The sequence below is a fragment of the Staurois parvus genome, unplaced genomic scaffold, assembly GCF_062004578.1.
Source record: "Staurois parvus isolate SC_StPar_1 unplaced genomic scaffold, SC_StPar_1.0 ptg000544l, whole genome shotgun sequence".
NCBI classification, from domain to species: Eukaryota; Metazoa; Chordata; class Amphibia; order Anura; family Ranidae; genus Staurois; species Staurois parvus.
Window position 1 is genome coordinate 5,496,057 of NW_028318340.1, and position 20,977 is coordinate 5,517,033.

Below are 20,977 nucleotides of genomic sequence, written 5' to 3' on the forward strand. Positions count from 1 at the left end.
AGTTATAAACTAGAAACAAATACATAGCAGACCGGTGTTGGACTGTCAGCCATTGACAGAAGGGGAAAGACAGCTGAAGCAATACTTTTATTGACTAAGCACATTAAAACCACCAGCTTTTAGGGCCGGTTCACACGCAATATCTGCATTCTGGATGAGTTTCCACATGTGTGTTTTTGATGCGTTACGGTGCATTTTTACCCCTCTTATCTCAATTCAGGGCTGTGCATTTTTGATGTGTTCCAGTGTGCTTTTGATGCTTTTCCATGCCTCATTCCAAAAAAAAAAAATGCAGCATGTTCTACTTTTGTTGACTGCACTGGAACACACTGCACTGGGGACCATTGAAATAAATGAAAAACTGTGCATGAGTTTTTAATGCAGATTAAAAATGCACCAGATGGCATCTGGTGTGAACCAGCCCTTAAAGCACAAGGGCAGCACAGTGGCTAAATGGTTAGCACTTCCGCCTGGCAGTACTAGGGTTGTTGGTTCGAATCCCAGCCACATCACCACCTGCCTGGAGTTTGCATGTTCTCCCTGTGACTGCGTGGGTTACCCCGGTTTCCTTCCGCACTCCAAAGACATGCTGGTAGGTTAATTGGCTCCTGTCTAAAATTGTCCCTAGTATGTATATGTATGAATGTGAATTAGGGACCTCAGATTGTATGCCCCTTGAGGGTTAGGGACTGATGTGAATGTATAATATATGAATGTAAAGCACTGCGTAAATTGACGGCGCTATATAAGTACCTGAAATAAATAAATTTAAAAAAAAAAAAAAAAAGCACATGTACATCCATTCTTGCCTGCAAAGCATTGCACCCACGATCAGCAGATCGTGAGTGCAAACCCAGGCTCCTGCAGACTCCCAGCAGAGTGGTCTGCCCATACCTCACACGGGCAGGCAGTTACCTGAGAGCAGGAAGAATCAATGAACTACCAGCCAGCTTATCAATACCCTCATAGTTCAACAAAAGTATGGAAATGTTTTTGTTTCTATTTAAAATTCATACTTACCTAGGTGGATGCAGCATTGGTCTGATGCTGCATCTGTCCCCCACCGGCTCTAAAGTTAGGTTCACACCTATGCAGGTTGCGTTTGAGCCATTTTTGGATTGCGTTTTTTCTGCGTTTTGGCATGTTTTTTTTTATTTTTCTTGTTGCTAGGCAGATGTAAAACACAACACATCAAAAACTCAATACTTGCTTTTCTGCACCATTTCCACTGAAGTCTATAGAACCAAAAACTTGATTTTTTGCATTCAAAAAAGGCCCTGACCCTTTCCAAAAAAACGCACCGGATGAAAACGCGCAGATGTGAACATATCCCATAGGAAATCAAGTTAAATGGGCTGTACTGCGTTTCTACAAAATGCAAAACGCTGCAGAAAACTTAGGATCAGGGTGAGAACTCAGCGATCACCTTGTGTCATTGCGTTCTCACCGGCACTCTGAGCAGATACCAGTGACTTCAGCCCACTGTCAGCTAAAAACGGGTCACAGGAGCACAGAACGAACTGCACCCCTGTGGTCTACAGGAGACGCACAGCCAAAAGAGCTTTGGCTGTACTTCTCCTTTAAGAACTACAAGCCATCAGCTGCACTGGCTTACTGTATCTGTAGGAATTCCTTCACACAAGCCAGGTGGATGTGGGAATCCTCCCCACTGAGCTATTGTATTCTGACAGAAGGGACTCCCCCACTGTCAGAATACACTGCTTGGCACTGTAGCACTGATTGAACACGGATTTGCCAACAGACCCATTCAAACGTAGTCCATCTTCTCAAACGGGAAAAGCCACAGATGGATCAAAATTCAGCCAGTCCCTGCTGAACCGGCCCAATTTCAATCCATCTCTGACCAACTTTAGAGATCTCGTTCAGCCCTGTGGCTGAACCAGAGAAATCTTACAATTCCCCAGTTGAAACATGGAAGGAGGAATCTTCCCTGCCAGCTATTTTCTGACAGCCAGCATTTGAAAAGCACCTTCACCTAATTGGATGCAGCCGCAGTCAGTTGACAATTTCCTACTCAGCTCCTTTAATTTTCAGACTGAAGGATGTTGAACTGGAGGATGCCAAGGAGGCCATCCGCAGCTTAAATTCCATGCGATTCATCAAGAACTGGCCACAATTCACTTCATGTATGGCTGGACTAATTTCGTACAAGGATTGATCGGTTGATTATCTGATCGATAATATAGTGCTTTCGACAGCCAATTCCAACTTTTAGGATGATAAAAACGAGGGTGCAAGCTGAAAATTTTTTATCGTACTTGAAGAAAACATCCGATTTTTGTTTAATGTGTACAGTAATTGTATGGAAATAACCAAATAGAAAGAATGCAAAGAGCAACCCTACATTTCCTCTTATACTATGCTAGTACGTAGCTACATTTGTCTTTGTTGGCTAAGAATTTTCTTGCAAGTCTATACCATTCCGACTACATCATGATACACACTTTCGTGGAAAATCAAACGACTGGTTGTTTGATTTTCCCATGGCGCATACTAGGCTTTAGTCTTTTGGATATTGCCTCTGATAAAGGTGTAACCATTGGAAGATTTCCCCTTGGCTTGTACCCCCCCCCCCCAAAAAAAAACAAAAAGGTACCCAATAACATTTTTTTCTAAGTGTAGTTCATTGTAGAGCTTTGACCAACTTTTGGGCATAGATTTTCCTAACAGCAACATTTTCTCCTAACCTAGGTTTTGTTTTGAACCATAACAGCCTATATTAATTTATAATTTAATATATTCTAATTTTCAGCCTTGTATTTTTAGAGGATCAAGTTATATTTACTTTTTAATTTTTGTTTAAATTGTATTAAGCTAACACTCACTGTATCAGGAGCATGTCAACCTCTTTCAAGGAGCAATATTTTTTTTTGCAGTGAGAAGCGGGTACAGTGGCAAGAAAAAGTATGTGAACCACTTCATTTTCTGCGAATATTTGCCATAAAATTTTATCTGATCCTCATCTAAGTCACAATGATAGAGCTGATAACACACAAACAATTCTAATTTTGCATGTCCTATTGAACACATCCATTAAACATTCACAGTGCTAAAGGAAAAAGTACTTCAATGAAAGCTAAGTGGAGTCAGTAGCCTGCACAACTGGAGTCCAGTTAATGAAACTAATTTGGAGGTGTGGTTTAAAGCTATTTTATTTGATAAAAGACACTCAAACATTTTAAGGTTCAAAAGACACATCAGCTGATGTGGACCCTGCCTCACAAAAGGAGCTCTCTGAAGACACATGATCAAGAGTAGGATCTGCATAAGGTTGGAAAGGGATACAAAGCAATCTCAATGTGGACAAAGATATCCTCCATCCGGTGTACTAGTTTTTGCCACTGTATGTGATGTTCAGAGTTCAAGCATTGGTGCTGATACACAAACTCTAACACTGATCAAATATTCAAAGCTTTACCATTTAGCAATGTATCTGACAAGTGGTTACTCAAATATCAGATTTCTTTTTTCAATGTCAGCCTAATGTTAAGGCAATAAAACAAACTGGTTGTAGCAAAAACAAAGCTAGTAGAGTCCAGAGCTGCACTGTACAGCTGTTCTGGTCCTTCGGTGACAGAACTACATTCACATGTAAAAAGATGCCCCCTCTATCACTTCCAGGTCAGCTGATGACCTTTTATATATGTCACTGCTTGACCCTATTCTCTGGTCACCTTCTCCCATCTGATCAGGCCAGTTTTCTGAGTGACCCCTTCAGATCAATCAAATGTGAGGTGACCCACAGGACAATGGTCAAAAAGGACCAAGCTAGTTTGACACACAGATCTATAAAGCTGGCAATACTTTATATATATATATATATATATATATATAGATAGATTATATATAGATATATATATATATTTTTTTTTTTTAAATGAAGGTGATTTGATAGACATAGTTAAAACATCACCCGTTACTAAGTGTCTTATTCAAATAACACTGAAGAGTCATACCACTTTAAAGAACTGCTGTGGTTAACATGCACTACTGTTCAAACCTTGAGACAAGTATGACCATAGTCTTAATGCATTTGTACTCGATACCAGGCAAATAGGGTATAACATGAGGAACGGACACATAAAGCATCCCTAAAACCCAAGCTGCCCCCTTAGCTGAATAATGGGGTGTTTTTTTTTTTTGTTTTTTTTTAACGGAAACTTGTAATCTTTTTAATTCAGCACATGTGGCTCTGACATCCAGAGTACTTCACTGGGAGTGATCCCTGACCTGGATGTCAGAGCATGTGGCTCCGACATCCAGGTCAGAGATCACTCCCAGTGAAGTACTACATGCGCCTTCTTGCCATTGCAGCCAAGGGACTGTGCACACCCATGCTGGCAGTCCCTCCTCTCTCACCCCCTTATATTCCAGACAAACTTCTACCAACCCCATAATAGTAGTTCAGTACCTCTGAACAGACCTGTAGCTATAGGAAAAACCTTTCAAGAGCCTGCAACCACACTGTTCTGATCATGGGTACAATGATCTTCAGGCTTCACATTAAAAACAATTAGTTAAATGCACACTGATCACAAGAGGCATTTGCTATTTTTTTTCTTTTTCGCAAAAGGAGGACTACAACTTTAAATATACCATTAAAAGCTGTCCCATGTCCTATGCATACTTTCTGTATTCTCTCAAGTTTTTATCTTGCACTGCAAGAACAATATATCCCCATGACAAGGAGAATGGGCAAAATTCAGAAGTTTAAGCTGACCATACATTATACAATTTTCTTATTCAATTTCCTTTAGATTTGCCTTCACCTATGTAGTGCAAGGGCCTGTCTGATTGCATAGAAATTGAAAGTGTTGAGGTTTCACCCTCATATGTGGTTTTGGTAAATCTAAAGGAAAATAGTACAAGAAAATTGTATAATGTAAGGCCAACCTAACAGAAAATAGGGTGATACCAAGATCTGCAATTTGAGCCCACAAAAAGGTACATGGTGTCATTCTATAATAGGAAATTAGTAGAATTATCAAAAAAGACAAGTGACAGTTACTTTTGGATCCAACCTGACTTCATTTGTATAGTTTATGGGAAAACTACAATAGGGCTTTAATAAGAAAATTAGAAGGACACAGATGACTGCAAAACACAACATAACAACATACCTGTCAAAGGAATGAAACTGCATGGGAAGGATGACTTGGGCTTCTCTCTTTAAAGCAGGATCTGGATAGGGTACTGGGTCCGGACCAGCCTCTGCCATCTCAAAGGGAGCAGCAACCAGACTCTTTAGGATCTCTTTGACATTGATGCCCTTGCTTTGGCTAATGCTAGATATGGAGGGAGCTGTTTTTAGCATTTCACTTGGGCTGTCTGTCAGACTTTCCTGTGACTTCTTTACATCAGACGACAATGTAGACAATAATTCACCCATGACATCTGGGCTTGTACTACTGTCAAGATCAGTTCCATTTAAGATACTGCTTATATGTTCGTCTCCAATTCCAGAGTCTGTGTGAGGAATAGAGCTTTCTAAATGGAGTTCTTCAGTGGGAGTCGGGGTTTCTTTTTCCTTGATATCCGGAAACAGAGCAGGTGTATCTAAAACAGAAGAGATAACATTAAGTGGCCATTGGTTCCTCCCACAGAAAGCTGACTGAGACCGAGAAGACAAATTTTTTTCCAACAATCCTGATCAAGTACTAACATATTTATGGTTTTTTACATGTATAACAGGAATGAGCTTCAGTACATAGCAAAGAACATTCTAATACTACTACACAACATACTAGCTTTGGGGTTATAAAAAAAAAAAGTTTACAATCACTTTATATTTGACTTTTGTTAACCTGGGTGGTGCTTGCAGTGCCACCCGTGGCCTAAATTTTGTCAGTTTCAAAAGGATTTGATCAAATTTGAGCCTTGTACATGGGGGGGGGGGGGGGGAGAGTGTAGGGGGAGAACATACATACAGATGACAGCGTGCAAATGGCTTTTTAGTCCAAAATAAGACGTATCACATACCTCATAAGATTTAATTTGGACCTTTTTTAGTACTTAAAAGCCACCTTAAAATTAAAATGGTGACAATCTGGTTTATGCAAGTAGCTTGTGGGAGGGGCCTACTGGCCCTGCACGTAGGGGTACCTCTTCTAGTGAACGCACTCACCAATGCCCAGGACAAGGCAGGGTCACAGTAAGTCAACAGTAAGGCGGAACCCCAGCTTAGAGGTGAGCCGCTCACCATGTGCAGCTGTATAGCCACCTGTAACTTCCTTCTTCATCCCACACCGCTGCACACCATATCTACCAGAATGTAGCATTTAGGAGGGGCACCGTTGTCACTCCCAGTAACAGAAAGGGGTTCCGCCATGCTCCAAGCACAGATCTCATGCATGCACTTGACTAACTCCTTCAGCTCTCCCATACCAGTGGCTAGGTTCATGGGGTCTCTACACCACAGGTCTGGTCCCAATTGCTTTTGGGGAACTAACCACTAGGGAGAAGTTTGAATAATGACCCCCTCGCTATCAAAGGACCTGTCACCCCTGTCCGGCACCACTCTCTGCTGTCTGGCTGCTGTTACATTCCCACTAAATCATGGTTACCCTTAGTGATTCCTTCCGCCAACTCCTTTGCTGTGTTAACCCTTTATGATGGTCTTCCCCTTCTCTTCATCCTGTATGTGCTTACAGGTCGTGCTCTTCAATACGCCATTTACAACCATGCACCCCTTTTTACAATAACTTCAGAACAGGCTTTTGAACGTTTAACGGTTTTACTTGTAATGCTACAACAATACAATCCAAAGTACACATCAGTCCCACTCTGACTAACTAGTCACAGGCTGCCCAGGCATACCTTTCCAGGTAAAACAAAACACTATAATATCTATGTGCAGCGCTAATATAAATGTTTGTTATAATCTATGATGACCAGTGTAATTGTAAAAAAGAAAGGAAACATCTTAAAAAAGAAATAGGGAATTGTGAATACTCCAATGAAGAAACAAAATGGACGGTATAACAAATGAAAATATATAAGTCTTCTAAATAATCCCAAAAATAGTGATGTGATCAATCAACAAAATGTAGTGACTTCTGTGACTTCCGCACTGCACCTCCACCATAACGCACTCACCAGAAGTAAGTAGCAAGCAAGCCCAGAGAGGAATGACACTAAGAGGTGTTCCTGCTTGTTCCTCCTGCCGGTGACCCGGTTGAAGGTGGGATCTCTCCAGAAACCAGTGATACACCAAATAAACAATCAAAAGTAGAGTAGCCAATTCTCCATCTCCAGCTAATGGTGAACCAAGGAAAGTGGTTCCTCAAAGATGGCCACCGGACCATCACGTGGACGCGGCGGCATGATGTCAGCACGTAGGCTCCTCCCTTCTGGTGAGTGCACTATGGTGGAGGTGCAAGGCGGAAGTCACAGAGGTCACTACATTTTCTTGATTTGATCACATCATTATTTTTTGTACTATAATATTTAGAGGACTTACATATTTTCATTTGTTATACTGTCCATTTTGTTTCTTCATTGGAGTATTCACAATTCCATATTTCTATTTTATGATGTTTCCTTTCTTTCTTACAATCATACTGGTCATCATTGATTATAACACACATTTTTATTAGCGCTGCACATTGATATTATAGTGTTGTGTTTTGGTGGCGACAGAGGGTTTGCCACATTGTGCTAACTGTTTACTTTTTCCTTTTTTGTCTTGCGCTCACCATTTATTCTTTGATTATACCTTTCCAGGTAGTAGTCTATATCTGGAAGAGTCCTTATTAGGTAAATTCCTGTGTGGGGCGCTAACAGGTTGCTTGAGGTTACATCTTTTTTGGTGATCCTTTTCCCATGCAGTCTCCTCTGAGCAGTGCCTCCTCCCTATTTATATCAATCACAGGGTGGAGAGCAGTACCCAGAAAAACCCTGGAAAGGCATAGACAGAGTTAACCCTTCCCAACCAGGCAGCCCAGAATCTCTAACAGCAGCACCATTTGTAAGCACATGTCTACAAGCTGATAGTCAGGTCTACAAATATTATAAACGTGCAGGATTACCAATAAATAATTTTATTTACTCCTTTACTTAGCTCTAATTACTTTGCCTGAGGAAGACAGAGTGGGACAGTGATATTCCTCCTGAGGTCTGACACTTGCTGCCCTGACTGCTGCTTGAACTCAGTGATAACGTGCTGCTTTCCAGCTCTAAAGTAACTATAACTGGATTAAACAATGTGGTTGTATTGGTTTATATTCCTCTTAACAACAAGGCTGTGTTATGTGATACTGTTATGCACAATTGGGAAAGCGTACGTGTTTTTATCATAAGGTCAGAAGATTGGTCCATGGAGTTAGAGGTAACAGATGAGCTAAAGTCATCCTCATACAGAATAAAATTAAGCTAAACAAGGGGGCAGATCCTTAATAGGTACGACTACATATTTATGCTAATGTAAAACTATGTTCATATTCCCAGATAAGGCTCCCTAGCACCACAGGGACCCCCGTCTTCCTGCCACATGCATTAATTAACATTTCCAATGAAGTGAGACACAGAGGAGAAAGAAGAACCTCAATATTTTAGAGCTGCCATAATACCAGATTTAAAGTGCAGTCACACTCAAAAATGAAGACTTGCTATGTTACAGGTGACAATTAGAAGTGTTCATTGTAATAAAGCCATAGACTGAAATACCTTTTGTCTGGAATCATACCTAAAAAATAGTAGTGCTTGCTGGTATGTGAGTGTGCCTAGGCACTCCTGTGCCCACAGCCTAACTGCTGTATATCTACAGTGTGAGAATGAAGGCACTGCCGCTTGTGACTACTAGTGAGTGAGATTAGGTGATGTCACTAGCGGGCCACTTGCTGTTCTGCTTGCTGCAAGTTTTGATAAAAAAAAAAAAAGCAAACCTCTCTCTACCAAGATGAACGATAGGAACCTCCTGCACTACTCAAAAAATGGTCCACTAACAATTATGGGGAAGAGGCTGCTGACACCCAACCATATACCAAATGGATAATGTGCAAAATATAAAGTGAATTGGTGCAGCGCTACCCCAACACTACACTACTCCCTCACCATCTTATCCCAAAAATAGATGAAATAAACCAATAAATGATGTACAATAAATACGCAAAATAGAATAGAATGCACATAAAAACAGTTTGAATCATCCAAAATGACTCATAAAAAACTTATAAGTGACTAATGCCACCGGTGCAGTTCAGTGTATACAACAAGCCATTCTTTCACAGTTCATGAAGTGAGCTGATCCGCTAAGTGATCCATAGTGGAACACAAATTGAATAGATAATGTGTAGATAAAGAAAAAACAGTGAAATAAAAAGTCCTGATGGGACTTCATATTTATGAACTATAATAAACATAAAAGGTGAATCCCTAAATGTGGGATCAATACACTAAAAGTAATGGTGATCACAAAGGCTATAAATTAGCCAAAATTAGTGAAAAATAGTGAATCACTGAATATGAGATCAAATATATCACATAATTGTGATAAGTGCAGTGATAATAATAATCAATATAAAGAGTGAATCCCTGAATGTGGGACCAATAAATACATTAATATTAATAGTGACCATAAATTAGCCAAAAAATAGTGAAAAAAAATCCGTGAATCCCTGAATGTGGGATTAAATATATCACACTAAAGTGACAAGTGCAGCGATTATAAGTCCAAAAAAAACTAAATAAATAAAATTAATAAATAAAATAAAACAGAAATATGTGGTATCACAACAAAACGTGATATTCAAAAACCACTGTTCCAGTGTCACATAAAAATTGTCCAGAAAAATAAAGTTCAATGGTGCGTAGAAAAACACCAAATAATACGACGACTCAGAAGGTGCAGGTGATATAGTTATATTCGCATGACAACCAGAAGGAAATAATCCATAAACGGCTGAAGTGCCCCCTCACCTCCTTGAGGCATGGTAAGACAGTAATGAAGACAGTAATGTATAAAGATAGGCTACAGGAAGATCTCAGACAATACTGGTGACCAGACCTTTGCTCGGTCATTACTTTTTCTTGGGCAGAGCTTCCAGTGATCAGTTCCTCTTTAACCTCTTGGCGCCGGCCGAACACAAATGTGCGGCCTCCCGGCGTCTGGGCCTAGACATCGAGTGGCCGCACATTTGCGTCCTATTAAAAAAAAAATATGTGCTGAGAGCCCACGCACTGCGCGCTCCCAGCACACGTCCGGTACGCATGGAAAGGTCCCGATCTCCTCTTTCGATCGGGACCTTTCCCGATCATGTGATGGCATGTCACAGCGGTCACATGACCCTAAACCCCACCCCCTGAAACCTTAAAGGGCCAGGAGGCACCAGCACCAAGGGGTTAACAAACAAGTACAGCTCTAGATGCAATCTATAGTTCCAGCTCTCTGTCCTGACAAATCTCAGGGCTTTCTCCGCCTTAATACCACAGGGAAAAAAAATTAACTACAGCTTCTCAATCAACCCCTTGAACTTTGACTAATTCCAATTGTCAGGGTCTTTATTTAAAAAGAAAAACAATCAAATACATGGCTTTCACAAATTTTTCCTGCTTTAAACAACAATGGATGTGACATCTTCTAAAGGCAGGCATCTGCAATGCATAAAGGAAAGGAATGCTGGATAATATGGTGAACCAGTGAAAGCTGTGCATGACTGAAAATCTTGCATTGGAAGGTAAGGTGAAAATAAAAATACCCCACTGATGTAAAACCTCCTGACAAGCATCTCATGTACACAGAACGTTGCTCCCCACAGGGCAGAGCCATCAGATGCCAGAGAATGAAAATGGAGCAGCAGCGCAGGGAGTGGGTAGAGAAATGGAGAGTGGAGGCACTTTGTGCTGCATTAGTTTTACAGGACGATCTGCTTGCACACAAACTGAAAAGACAGAGGGGCTCTGGGGAGTTGCTAGCGTCTAACGTGTTAGTTTTTTTTTTTTTCAAACCTTTCAACCTCTAGAAGAATTGCAATCTGTGGAGAGGCTGGATCTATTTACTCATTACAGATTTCTGAAAATGGCTTTACTCTGACAACAGCACCATTCACACCGAAGGTGTGTAATAAAAAATTGTGGGCTGACAGACACATGTTCTCTTCTCATTGAGGCCTCTGTGGGCTGCACTGATAGCAGCCATGTGTTTAGAAGAAAGGCAGGAGAGAGACCACAGGATCTTACATGCCACAAGAGGAGAATATCAACAGAAAATTTGGCAAGGCTTTTCCAATGAGTCAGAATACACAGTGGCTAAGTGGTTGCCACATCCAACTAGCAGCACTAGCGTCGTTGGTATGAATCCCAACCATTGCACTACCTGCCTGGAGTTTGCATGTTCTCCCTGTGCCTGTGTGGGTTTCCTCTGGGTACTTCAGTTTCCTCCCACACTCCAAAGACATGCTGGTAAGTTAATTGGCTCCTAAATTGGCCGTAGTATGTGTATGTATGAATGTGAATTAGGGACTTTAAATTGTAAGCTTCTTGAGGGCAGGAACTGATGTGAAACTACAAAATACAGTATATGTAAAGCGCTGCATTATTGACTGTGCTATATACAGTGTATATATATATATATATATATATATATAATACAGGACCTTTATTATAGGTATAACGATCAATATAATGATCGTTATTTCACAAAGTCATAGTTGAACTTTTCTTATTTGCTCCCTTTTGGTCTGTTATATATACACCATAGAAAAAGTATGTTTAGTAAGTGCTAGAGGAAAAAATCCTGTTGATTCTACCAACAATTTTGTGAAAGATAACTTCCAATGCTGACTATACAGTTAACGTTCTTCCCAGTTCTCAATGTGAATTATAAAATACCTACCAACATGTTAGGGAGAAGAGAAGAGGGGGAGGCTGACCAGAGGGTAACAATACTGCTCCTCCATAGCTACAATGCAGTGAGCATTGTCACCCTAGGATGGGAAGCGAGTTACTGCCAGGAGGCCCAAGTGAAAATAAAGAGAAAAAAAAAGAAAATAATGCACATTTAAGGACCGACACGCGGCAATATGTAAAATATTTATTCTTGGGTTTAGAGATGCTGTCTTTCAGCAATGACACTTAATTTAATAGTAACAGATAATTATATCGCTGACAATTTACACATTACATATTGTGCATTCACGCCAACCCCTGCCCTCAAGGAGCTTACAATATAAGGTCCGTACCTCACAGACATACATACATAACTAGGGCCAATTTAGACAATAGACAGTTAACCTACCAGCATATCTCTGGAGGGTAGGAGGAAACCAGAGTACCCGGAGGAAACCCACACAAGCACAGAGAAAAACATGCAACCCCATGCAAGCTGTGTGCAGGTTGGGATTCGAAAGTGCTGCAAGGCATAAGCACTAAACACTTACCGTGCTGCCCAGTGAGACCTTGAAATAACGGTGACATGGATAAAATATATGGCACTTTGGCAATGCGGCACTCTTTTCCTTAAATCAAAATTATTTATTTAAAAAGAGGATTAAATAATTTTTTCTTCTTTTGTGCGATGACATATTGAACTCACTGTTTCACCTGTTGGGACAGCCTGGTACTGTATCTTAACCATACAATATAATGGTTAACCATCCACATTCCCATCGCACACATTCGTGGAGGAGGCTCTGGGATACTAGGTGCTGCAGCAAACAATAGCTGGAGACTGGATCTTACATGACACAGTGCAGATATTTACCAGCACACCAAAAATCTTTAAGTTGTCCAAACGGCTTTATTGAAGTATGATCACATCACAAACAGGAAAGTGCAAGGTTTCGGAGTCACGCAGGACCCCCTTTATCAGACATGTGATGAATCATCACAAAGGGGTCCTGTGCGACTCCAAAACGTTGCACTCTCCTGTTTGTGATGTGATCATACCTTAATAAAGCCGTTTGGACAACTTCCGTGCTGTACTGGCAAATACCTGCACTGTATAAAATACAATGGCTCTCCTTAGAACAAACAATATCTATCTGGCCAGAGACCAGACAGCCAAGTACTATAAGAAACAGGGCAGTTTTTTTGCCGTTATAGAAGCAGAAGAAGTAGAAATGAACAGAACCTGCACACAGACATTTCAGTCTGTAAAAAATATAACGGCATAGCTGACGCATGCCTGCATTCAGTCATTTGCTATAATACACCTTTGGATCCACTCCTCCAAATGTCAGGTGCATACTATGCACACTGCTTTTAATGACTTGAAGGGGGCCTAGAACACAGCCAGGTACTCACAGTCATGCCAGCTATGAAAAATACAACTGCATAATTGAGTAAACACTGCCCATCAATATCCTGGTGTAAAGTACCAGGAGCCTAATGGGAAAGAAATGATTAAGCTGTGAGTGAAAAGGTCACATTGTTTAATAACGGAAAACTCTCAAGCACAGTATAAAACTGTCCAACACAATATAAAAGGTTTAATGCGGTATAAAAATGTCCAGACCAATAAGTTACCAGTTTAAAGCAGCTGCCAAACCCTATTACTTGAAAGACAAATGTTTCTGAATTTTGTTTAAAACATTTTGTTTTACCCTCAGAAAGCATTTAATTTACCAGGTAAAATAAGAAGATTAAAAAAATGGTAATATATGCCATTTCGAGCCCATTGGTATCTGAAAGGGTGTATTCAATCCCTAACTGGAAAATTGGTGATGTTGGTATTAGTCAACAAAGATGGTGTTACTAGGGCTACTACTGTAAATCTCATTTACCTTGTACTAAGGAAATGGCAAAATAGTTGCAGTACATTATTATAAAGGCACTGTTGAAAATACGAGAACCGGGGGTATTTTCAGTGACTGCATACAGAATACTTAGACATAAGGTAGTGTTTAATACACAGTCATCTTTGATTCATACAGATTCTCCTTATAAAGCCCTTATGTATACTAGGCAGTGACATGGACATCCTTGTAGAACTGTTGAGTTTAACACCAGGCAGGTCTCTTGATAAAACCTAAATCCAAGCAAACAAATAGGCTGAAACACATATATGGCGCCTTTCAGATGAGCTTTCAGATCAAGCAGACCTGATAGGAAGCTCTATGCAAGTCTATGGGCAGGAGGATATAAATAGATAGCACCAGCCAACATCTGAGTCTGTCCAGGTCCATAAAAAGAAACAGTGCATCCCTTTCTGTTTTTTTGTGGACCTAAAATTGATGGATCAGAGGTGGCCTGATACAAATGGACACAAGTCCATTCATATCTGGCTTCCCATGGAGCCATCACAGGTCCGCTGATGCCTATTGTCAAAATTAAGTAAAAAAAATTAGCAAGCACGCATGTCACAAAAGTTACATTCATCTTTTCCTGTTCTGATTCTGCAAGGGATCTGTTTGTGGACTCCCCGCTGAACAGAGCGGGCGCAGCTGCATGAAAAGACCCTTAGTGAGCTGTTGTACTGGTTAATTAAATAAAATTTCTATCCATCTAGTTCTCAGGTTTGTACTGCAGATAAAATGGTAGCAATAAAGTATGGTCCAAAATGGTCATTTTCAAAACATTTGTTCAATCTTCTATTGGTTAGTGGGGTCAAACAGACACTCGTTTCTGATGGTATTGATGAGAAAATTCAAAGGAGCAGGAGAGAAAACTTGTAGTGAAAACCTGTTTCTGGGATTCCATTCAAGTAGCAGGTCTGGACCAAATTTTAAGGGTGTTCAAACAAAATCAGTTCAACCAATGATGGCAAGAAAGAATGCTCTAACAAAACATTTTTTAGAATTTTCTTATGAATTTTTCATTGAAAATCTAACAGTGTATGGCCAGCTTTAGTTACCTACCCACCTCCAGTGTGTGATTAGACTATAAAGGAGCAACAGCAGGAGAGTCATGAACTCATTGTACAATGTACAATGCACCATCTCCTACTTGAAGGTATAATCCTTGTCAGCGCATATGCCTGCAATACTCCTTACCAGCCACCCCCTGGCGTTCCCCTCCCTCTTTCAATCTGAGTTCCATATTGCAAGCGTGAAAAATGTTTTTTATCAAGTCAAATTAGTTTATTCACACAGGCTTTAATAATAAATGCATTCCTTTTTTTGATAGGTACTTGGAGATCAACTTTACCATTTTGAAGCGCTATTTGTGCTTACCCTACTGTCAAATGCCCATGTAGTATTTTTGTGAATGTAAGCAAATCTTTTTAAAATATCTATAATAGGAAACCCAAAAATACTCAGCTAATTTGAACAAAATAAATTCCTACAACAAATGGGCTGGAGAAAAACAAAGACAGTTTGGAGAATGCCTTTGGAGGGTTATTGAGTAAATGATGTGGCACATTATAAATTCTTCTTTCTTTGGAGAAAAACTGCCTCCATGATGTCACTGTTTAGGGAACATACACCAGGGAAATTCCTGCTTGTCAGGATCATGTCTCGACTTGTAGAGCTGTCATTTATCAGTAGATAACATAGTAAGAGATGCACTATTTCTCTATCAATGGACATGCCATTCTTCATTTATACTGAACACATCAGCATGCATGCAATAAATTATTCCATTCAGAGCAGCTCATATTCTCCATACTACCACCACTATAACGCTTCTCTCTTACATTATTAATCACAGAATACATTCACTGATATCAGAAGACCGGGACGTCTGATTATTGTTCTAAAAGGTTCTGGTCAACAGCAAAAATCACAGCCCAAACAAGCATCTAGTGATGACGTAGTGTCTACATTCTTATTTTTGAAGAACATTTCAAAATAGCAATGGGGGCTGGCTTAAAGTGTATGTAACCGCTAACAATGAACATATCTTAGTTGGTCTATTTTGGTCTGTTAAATATATTAGAGAGCATGCTCTTGTATCTGTTTTATGAGTGCCAAAAAATCTGATGCTCTTTTCAGAAATTCCAACCTGTCCTGTGTCCTCTGCCAACTTCCTGTGTCATGTCAAAGAGACTATTTAGTACTCACAGTTCTTATTTTGGCACTCCAAGAACCATTCTGTGTTATAGGTTTTGATTTAAGTGTTTTGTTGGGGGTTTTTATGGGAGGGTATAGATAAATTAGTTTGCTGCATATTTAAAGCCTTAAAAAAATCATCACAAGGGACAAAATGTAAATTTAGCATGATGTGACCCTTGTGTTTATTCTTTTCATTTCAGGAGAAATTTTTCTCTCTCTTAGGCCCCCAGCCACCATATTCTTTCGATGCAGCGGGGGTTAATACAGCTAAGGAGATGTCAGAAGCTCTCATCAAGGGAGACTGAGATGTCTGCCCTTTTCTGCCAGATCCTCCATTCACAGAAGCCATTTTACAGCTTCTATGAATGACATAGGATATCTGAATAGAGGGACCAGAGCTATCAACCATCCTCCCATCCCCTATGCAGATATGACAGAAAAGGGCGGGCATAGTCAAGCTCCCTTGGCAAGAACTCCTAACAGCCCCTTAGCTGGTGAGGGTAGGACAGACGAAGATTTCTACTGAAAAAAGAAGAATCCACAAAAGGGACAGATCATACTAGTCATAAGTTGTGTCCCTTGTGATGATTTTTCTGGTTTTATTTTTAGCTAAACCTGGCCTTTAACTGCTTCCATACCGGGCACTTTTACACCTTCCTGCCCAGGCCATTTTTCAGGTTTCAGCTCTCTCACACTTTGAATGACAATTGCGCGGTCATACAACATTGTACCCAAACTAAAATTTTATCACTTTCTTCACACAACTAGAGCTTTCTTTTGGTGGTATTTAATCACCGCTGGGGTTTTTATTTTTTGCTAAATTAACAAAAAAAGACCGAAAATTTTGAAAAAAAAACCCACGTTTTTCTTTGTTTCTGTTATTAAAGTTTGCAAATAAATAATTGTTCTTCATAAATTTAGGCCAAGATGTATTCTGCTACATGTCTTTGGTGAACATAACCCAAATTAGGATGTATTATTTAGTTTGTAGGAAAGTTATAGAGTTCACAAACTATGGGATAGATCTGAAAATTGATCAATCCTGAAGTACTGACGGCCAATCTAATTTCTTAGATATCCCCCAAATGACCCCTTTTTGCAAAGCAGACAGTCCGAGGAACTTCATAAAAGGAATGGCGGGTTTTTTGAAGTTGTATTTTTTTGGAAAATTAAAAAAATTATTTTTTTCACTATTTTTTTTTTTACATACTGTCACCAGTGCAGTATAGCATCATTATATAACTGGCATGGCGGTGATCAGAGAAACTGACTGGTGACAGTATGAAAAAAAGAAAATTTATATATATATATATATATATATATATATATATATATATATATATTTTTTTTTTTTTTATTTTATTTTTTTTCATTTTTCATTACTTTTTTTAAGATTTTTTTTCATATTTCACTACGACCAAAGTAGTACAATGTTACCATAGTAACATTGTACTACTTTTGGGAAGTGATTAGTGTTTGTTTTTTGTACACAATTTGCTTATAGCAAAGAATTACTTTGCTATAAGCAAGCATTTACCTGAATGACATCGATTCATTCAGGGTTTTTTTTTTTTTTTTCTCGTACTTAGCTGTGATTTGGCCACAGCTAATCACATGACATGTGCATGTGATCGCTGTAACCATTCACAGCTAGACACTAGTATACAATGGATGGCATGAATGAAGCCATCCATTGTATACAACTGCCCTGTGACTTGCTGTGATTGGTCACAGCAGGTCACATGGTACTGACAACGGGGGCCGGTACTCAGATCTGTCATCGGCCGTGCCCGAGGTACACGGACGGTGACAGATCGCACCGCTGCGCGGCTCTGCAAGAGCACAAACTGCGCATGCCCGGGAGTACGCCATATGGCGTCCACCCGGAAATCTAAAGCATTTTTCCGGCCACCAAACGGCTATTGGCGGGGCGGCTTATAGTTAAAAAGGGTATTTATTTTTCTTTTCTGACCTTTGCCTCACTGCCCATGGGTGGACAGATCATCATTTGGTTTTATACACATTTGCTACCCTATTTTTCAGCTTCTCACTGTAAATCAGTATAATATTTATTTTCATTTGTAGAAATGTCTATTCCTTAAAGACTGCAGTTCCCTAGCACTACATACTCTTTATGCGTTGTCACTTTTAGTGCTTGGTTGGACTTAAACATAATAGGTAATCAGACAACAAACAGGCAACCACTGTAAAAAGCATACCTGTACTCGTTGGCGAGTTAATTTCTTGTCTGATGTTACGAGCTGACTGGCTGGCAGAGCGGGCTGTCTCTCGCTGAGGTTCCAATATATCACGGTATTTAGACACCATTAATACAGATATAAAGTAAACTACGGCCAGTGCAAGGAACTGAGCTTGTTTACTGTCATCCTGGAAAAAAAATGTAGCACTGTCAACAAACCCTTACATACAAAAATCATATGCAGAAAAACATAAGAATCAGGTAGAAACATGTTCATAATGGCATTTTTTAAAGTATAGAGAAAATGGTGTGTGAACATATAGGAAAGGAAGGTCGAGATGATACCAGCACTATTAGGACCCATTTACACGACAACAGTCAAGGTGAGTTTAATGTGTGTTATCAAGATAGCCCAAAAGCTAAAAACAAAATGAAAATACGATTTGTTGATAAGTGTAATATACTTGAAATGGCTTTACATTTGGTCATGCATACTATGAAGCCTCAGTTCCAGCTCTATTTTCTGTATATGGATGCTACCATGGCAAATCATAGGGGTTAGGTTATAAAACAATTAAATCTCTAGCAACGTACTGAGATACTGAAAGACAAAAAACAAAATGTAGAAACCAGTGAAAAAAAAAAAGACGACATTTCATAGCACTAAATTTCCTCTCTGTGGTGCTATAGCCTGTCTTCTAGGACTTTTAGGATGAGTTTTCAGACCACGATCCAACCATCAAGTGCCACCATGCTAAAAGGACAACAGCTCAGATAAAATACCCTATGTACAGTGTATAGCTTTCCCGACAAACTCTTTCATATTAATGTATGCATTACTAAAGAACAGGTTTAAAAGAGGCAGACGTGTAAGGATGGTGCAGGTTACCAAAAGAAAGAGGAGACGTTATACAAACACACCAATCATTAAAATATCTGGGATATATGGGAGCATAGCTTTAATAAACCTTCTTCAGTTCTGCATATGTATCAGTGTGTATTCACAGTACATGGACTGTGCCTAATGCTGATTGACTATCACTAAATTCTTCCAGCTAGTGACCCGATGAAGTTAACAAAATTTACAGATGCATCATTCCCAATGACTGCTGTGAGCAGTTTAGACCAGCCTTTTTCAACCAGGGTGCCCAGGCACCCTGGAGTGCCTTTAGGAACCTTCAGGGGTGCCTTGGCAAAATGCCTAAAAATTACCCAAAAACTGTATACAAGCCAGCAGGTGGATCAAGCCTGCCATTTAGTTATACAGCCACAGGTTTTCATTACAACTTTCTAGCAGCCGACAACATAAAAAAAAAACCAATGATGCCATCAGTTGATAAGAAAGGTCTCCTGCACAGCATCCTTGCTTGCCCCTCCCCTGCCCCTCTCCATCAGCAATGGGGTCACATTAGCTTAGTGAGAGAGATATTGCTGCGTTCTGTTTTAATTGTTTAGTTTTTTTACATTTTGCAAAGGGTGTCTCAAGATTGTGCAGAACTTTAAAGGGTACCTCAAGACTGAAAAAAGATTTCAAAACCCTATAGATATCACATTATTTACACATTCCTAACAAGCTTTAAAACAAGCCATCACTGACCTATCTGCTGGTACTGAAGAACAATTGATTCTTAAAGATCACAACACAGACTCTAAAGTTGGGTTTCAGCTGGTTTCTATCACCTTAGAAACACTTGCTGTGTGTTTACATTAGAGAATAGGCTGCCTGCAAAGATTCTGGTGCAATAGAAGATAATAGGAAGAAAAATAAGATTTCAGTGCTTCTGTTGTGAACTTTAAAGATTCATTTCTCCACAATGCCTATAGCAACAGAGGTGAGGGTTTGTTTTAAAGTGCTTTTACAGCTTATTCAGGATGTGTATATACTATAGGTTGGTGTGCATAATCAAGGCACAGACTCACTAAGTAAAGTTCTCTAAATCCTGTAAATGCTAAAAGACAGAAGTTTTGTAAGTGCATTGTTGCTTAAATTTGTATTTGTCTCTCGGCACAAGGAACAGTACTTGAATTGAATGAAAATGGTCCCTTGTGCTGGTGGCTGATTTTTTAGCCACAGACACATGTCAAGAGTGCTGTGCTGACTATGCCCACCCTTCCCTCCCACCCCTCCAAAAAAAAAAACTCAAAGAAGTTTTACTATAGCTTCTAGCGATGAAAAAAGCTTTATGAATGGAGGTCAGGCAGACAAATGAAAGGCTGCCTCCTCCATTCATAATAATACTATTTATTATATGAATTCCATTTTTTTTTCTTTTTTTAGGTTTCACCTACCCATATCTCCAGCAAAAGTGATAATTGCAGGAGATAGGGCAAATTATAAAACACCGCTTGGCATGCTTACAACAGCCAGTCAATATGTAAGTGGTTTAAATGGTTAGCACTTCCGCCTGGCAGTACTAGGGTTGTTGGTTTGATTCCCAACCACGACATCACCTGCCTGGAGTTAGCATTTTCTCCCTGTGCCTGCGTGGGTTTCCTCCGGGTACTCTGGTTTCCTCCCACACTCCAAAGACATGCTGGTAGGTTAATTGGATCCTGTCTAAATTGTCCCTAGTATGTGTATGTATGAATGTAAGTTATGGACCTTAGATTGTACACCTCTTGTGGGTTAGGGCTCTACAATAGTTATGTAAAGCACTGCATAAATTGACAGCACTATATAAGTACCTGTAATAATAATATCAAATCTTTTCTTAAAAAAAAAAAAAAGGTCGCTATAACTGCTTTCTCTCGCTGACCATAAGTGGAACCAAAGTCAGCAATAAATCAAAAATGCAAAATCTGCAAGCTACCTTCATCAATGCCAACA

General features: G+C 39.7%; 1 protein-coding gene across 6 annotated transcripts in view; it reads right to left on the reverse strand.

Moving 5' to 3' along the window:
• The window catches only part of NBEA (neurobeachin), an 881,324-nt gene that overhangs the window by 419,344 nt on the left and 441,003 nt on the right, over positions 1-20,977 (reverse strand). For all 6 annotated transcript variants that reach the window (XM_089690860.1, XM_089690861.1, XM_089690859.1 and 3 more), the window contains 2 exons: positions 18,170-18,338; positions 5,142-5,577 (listed from right to left, as the gene is read on the reverse strand). In XM_089690860.1, coding sequence (XP_089546986.1) covers positions 5,142-5,577; positions 18,170-18,338 — 605 coding nt within the window. The remainder of the gene's footprint in view (positions 1-5,141; positions 5,578-18,169; positions 18,339-20,977) is intronic.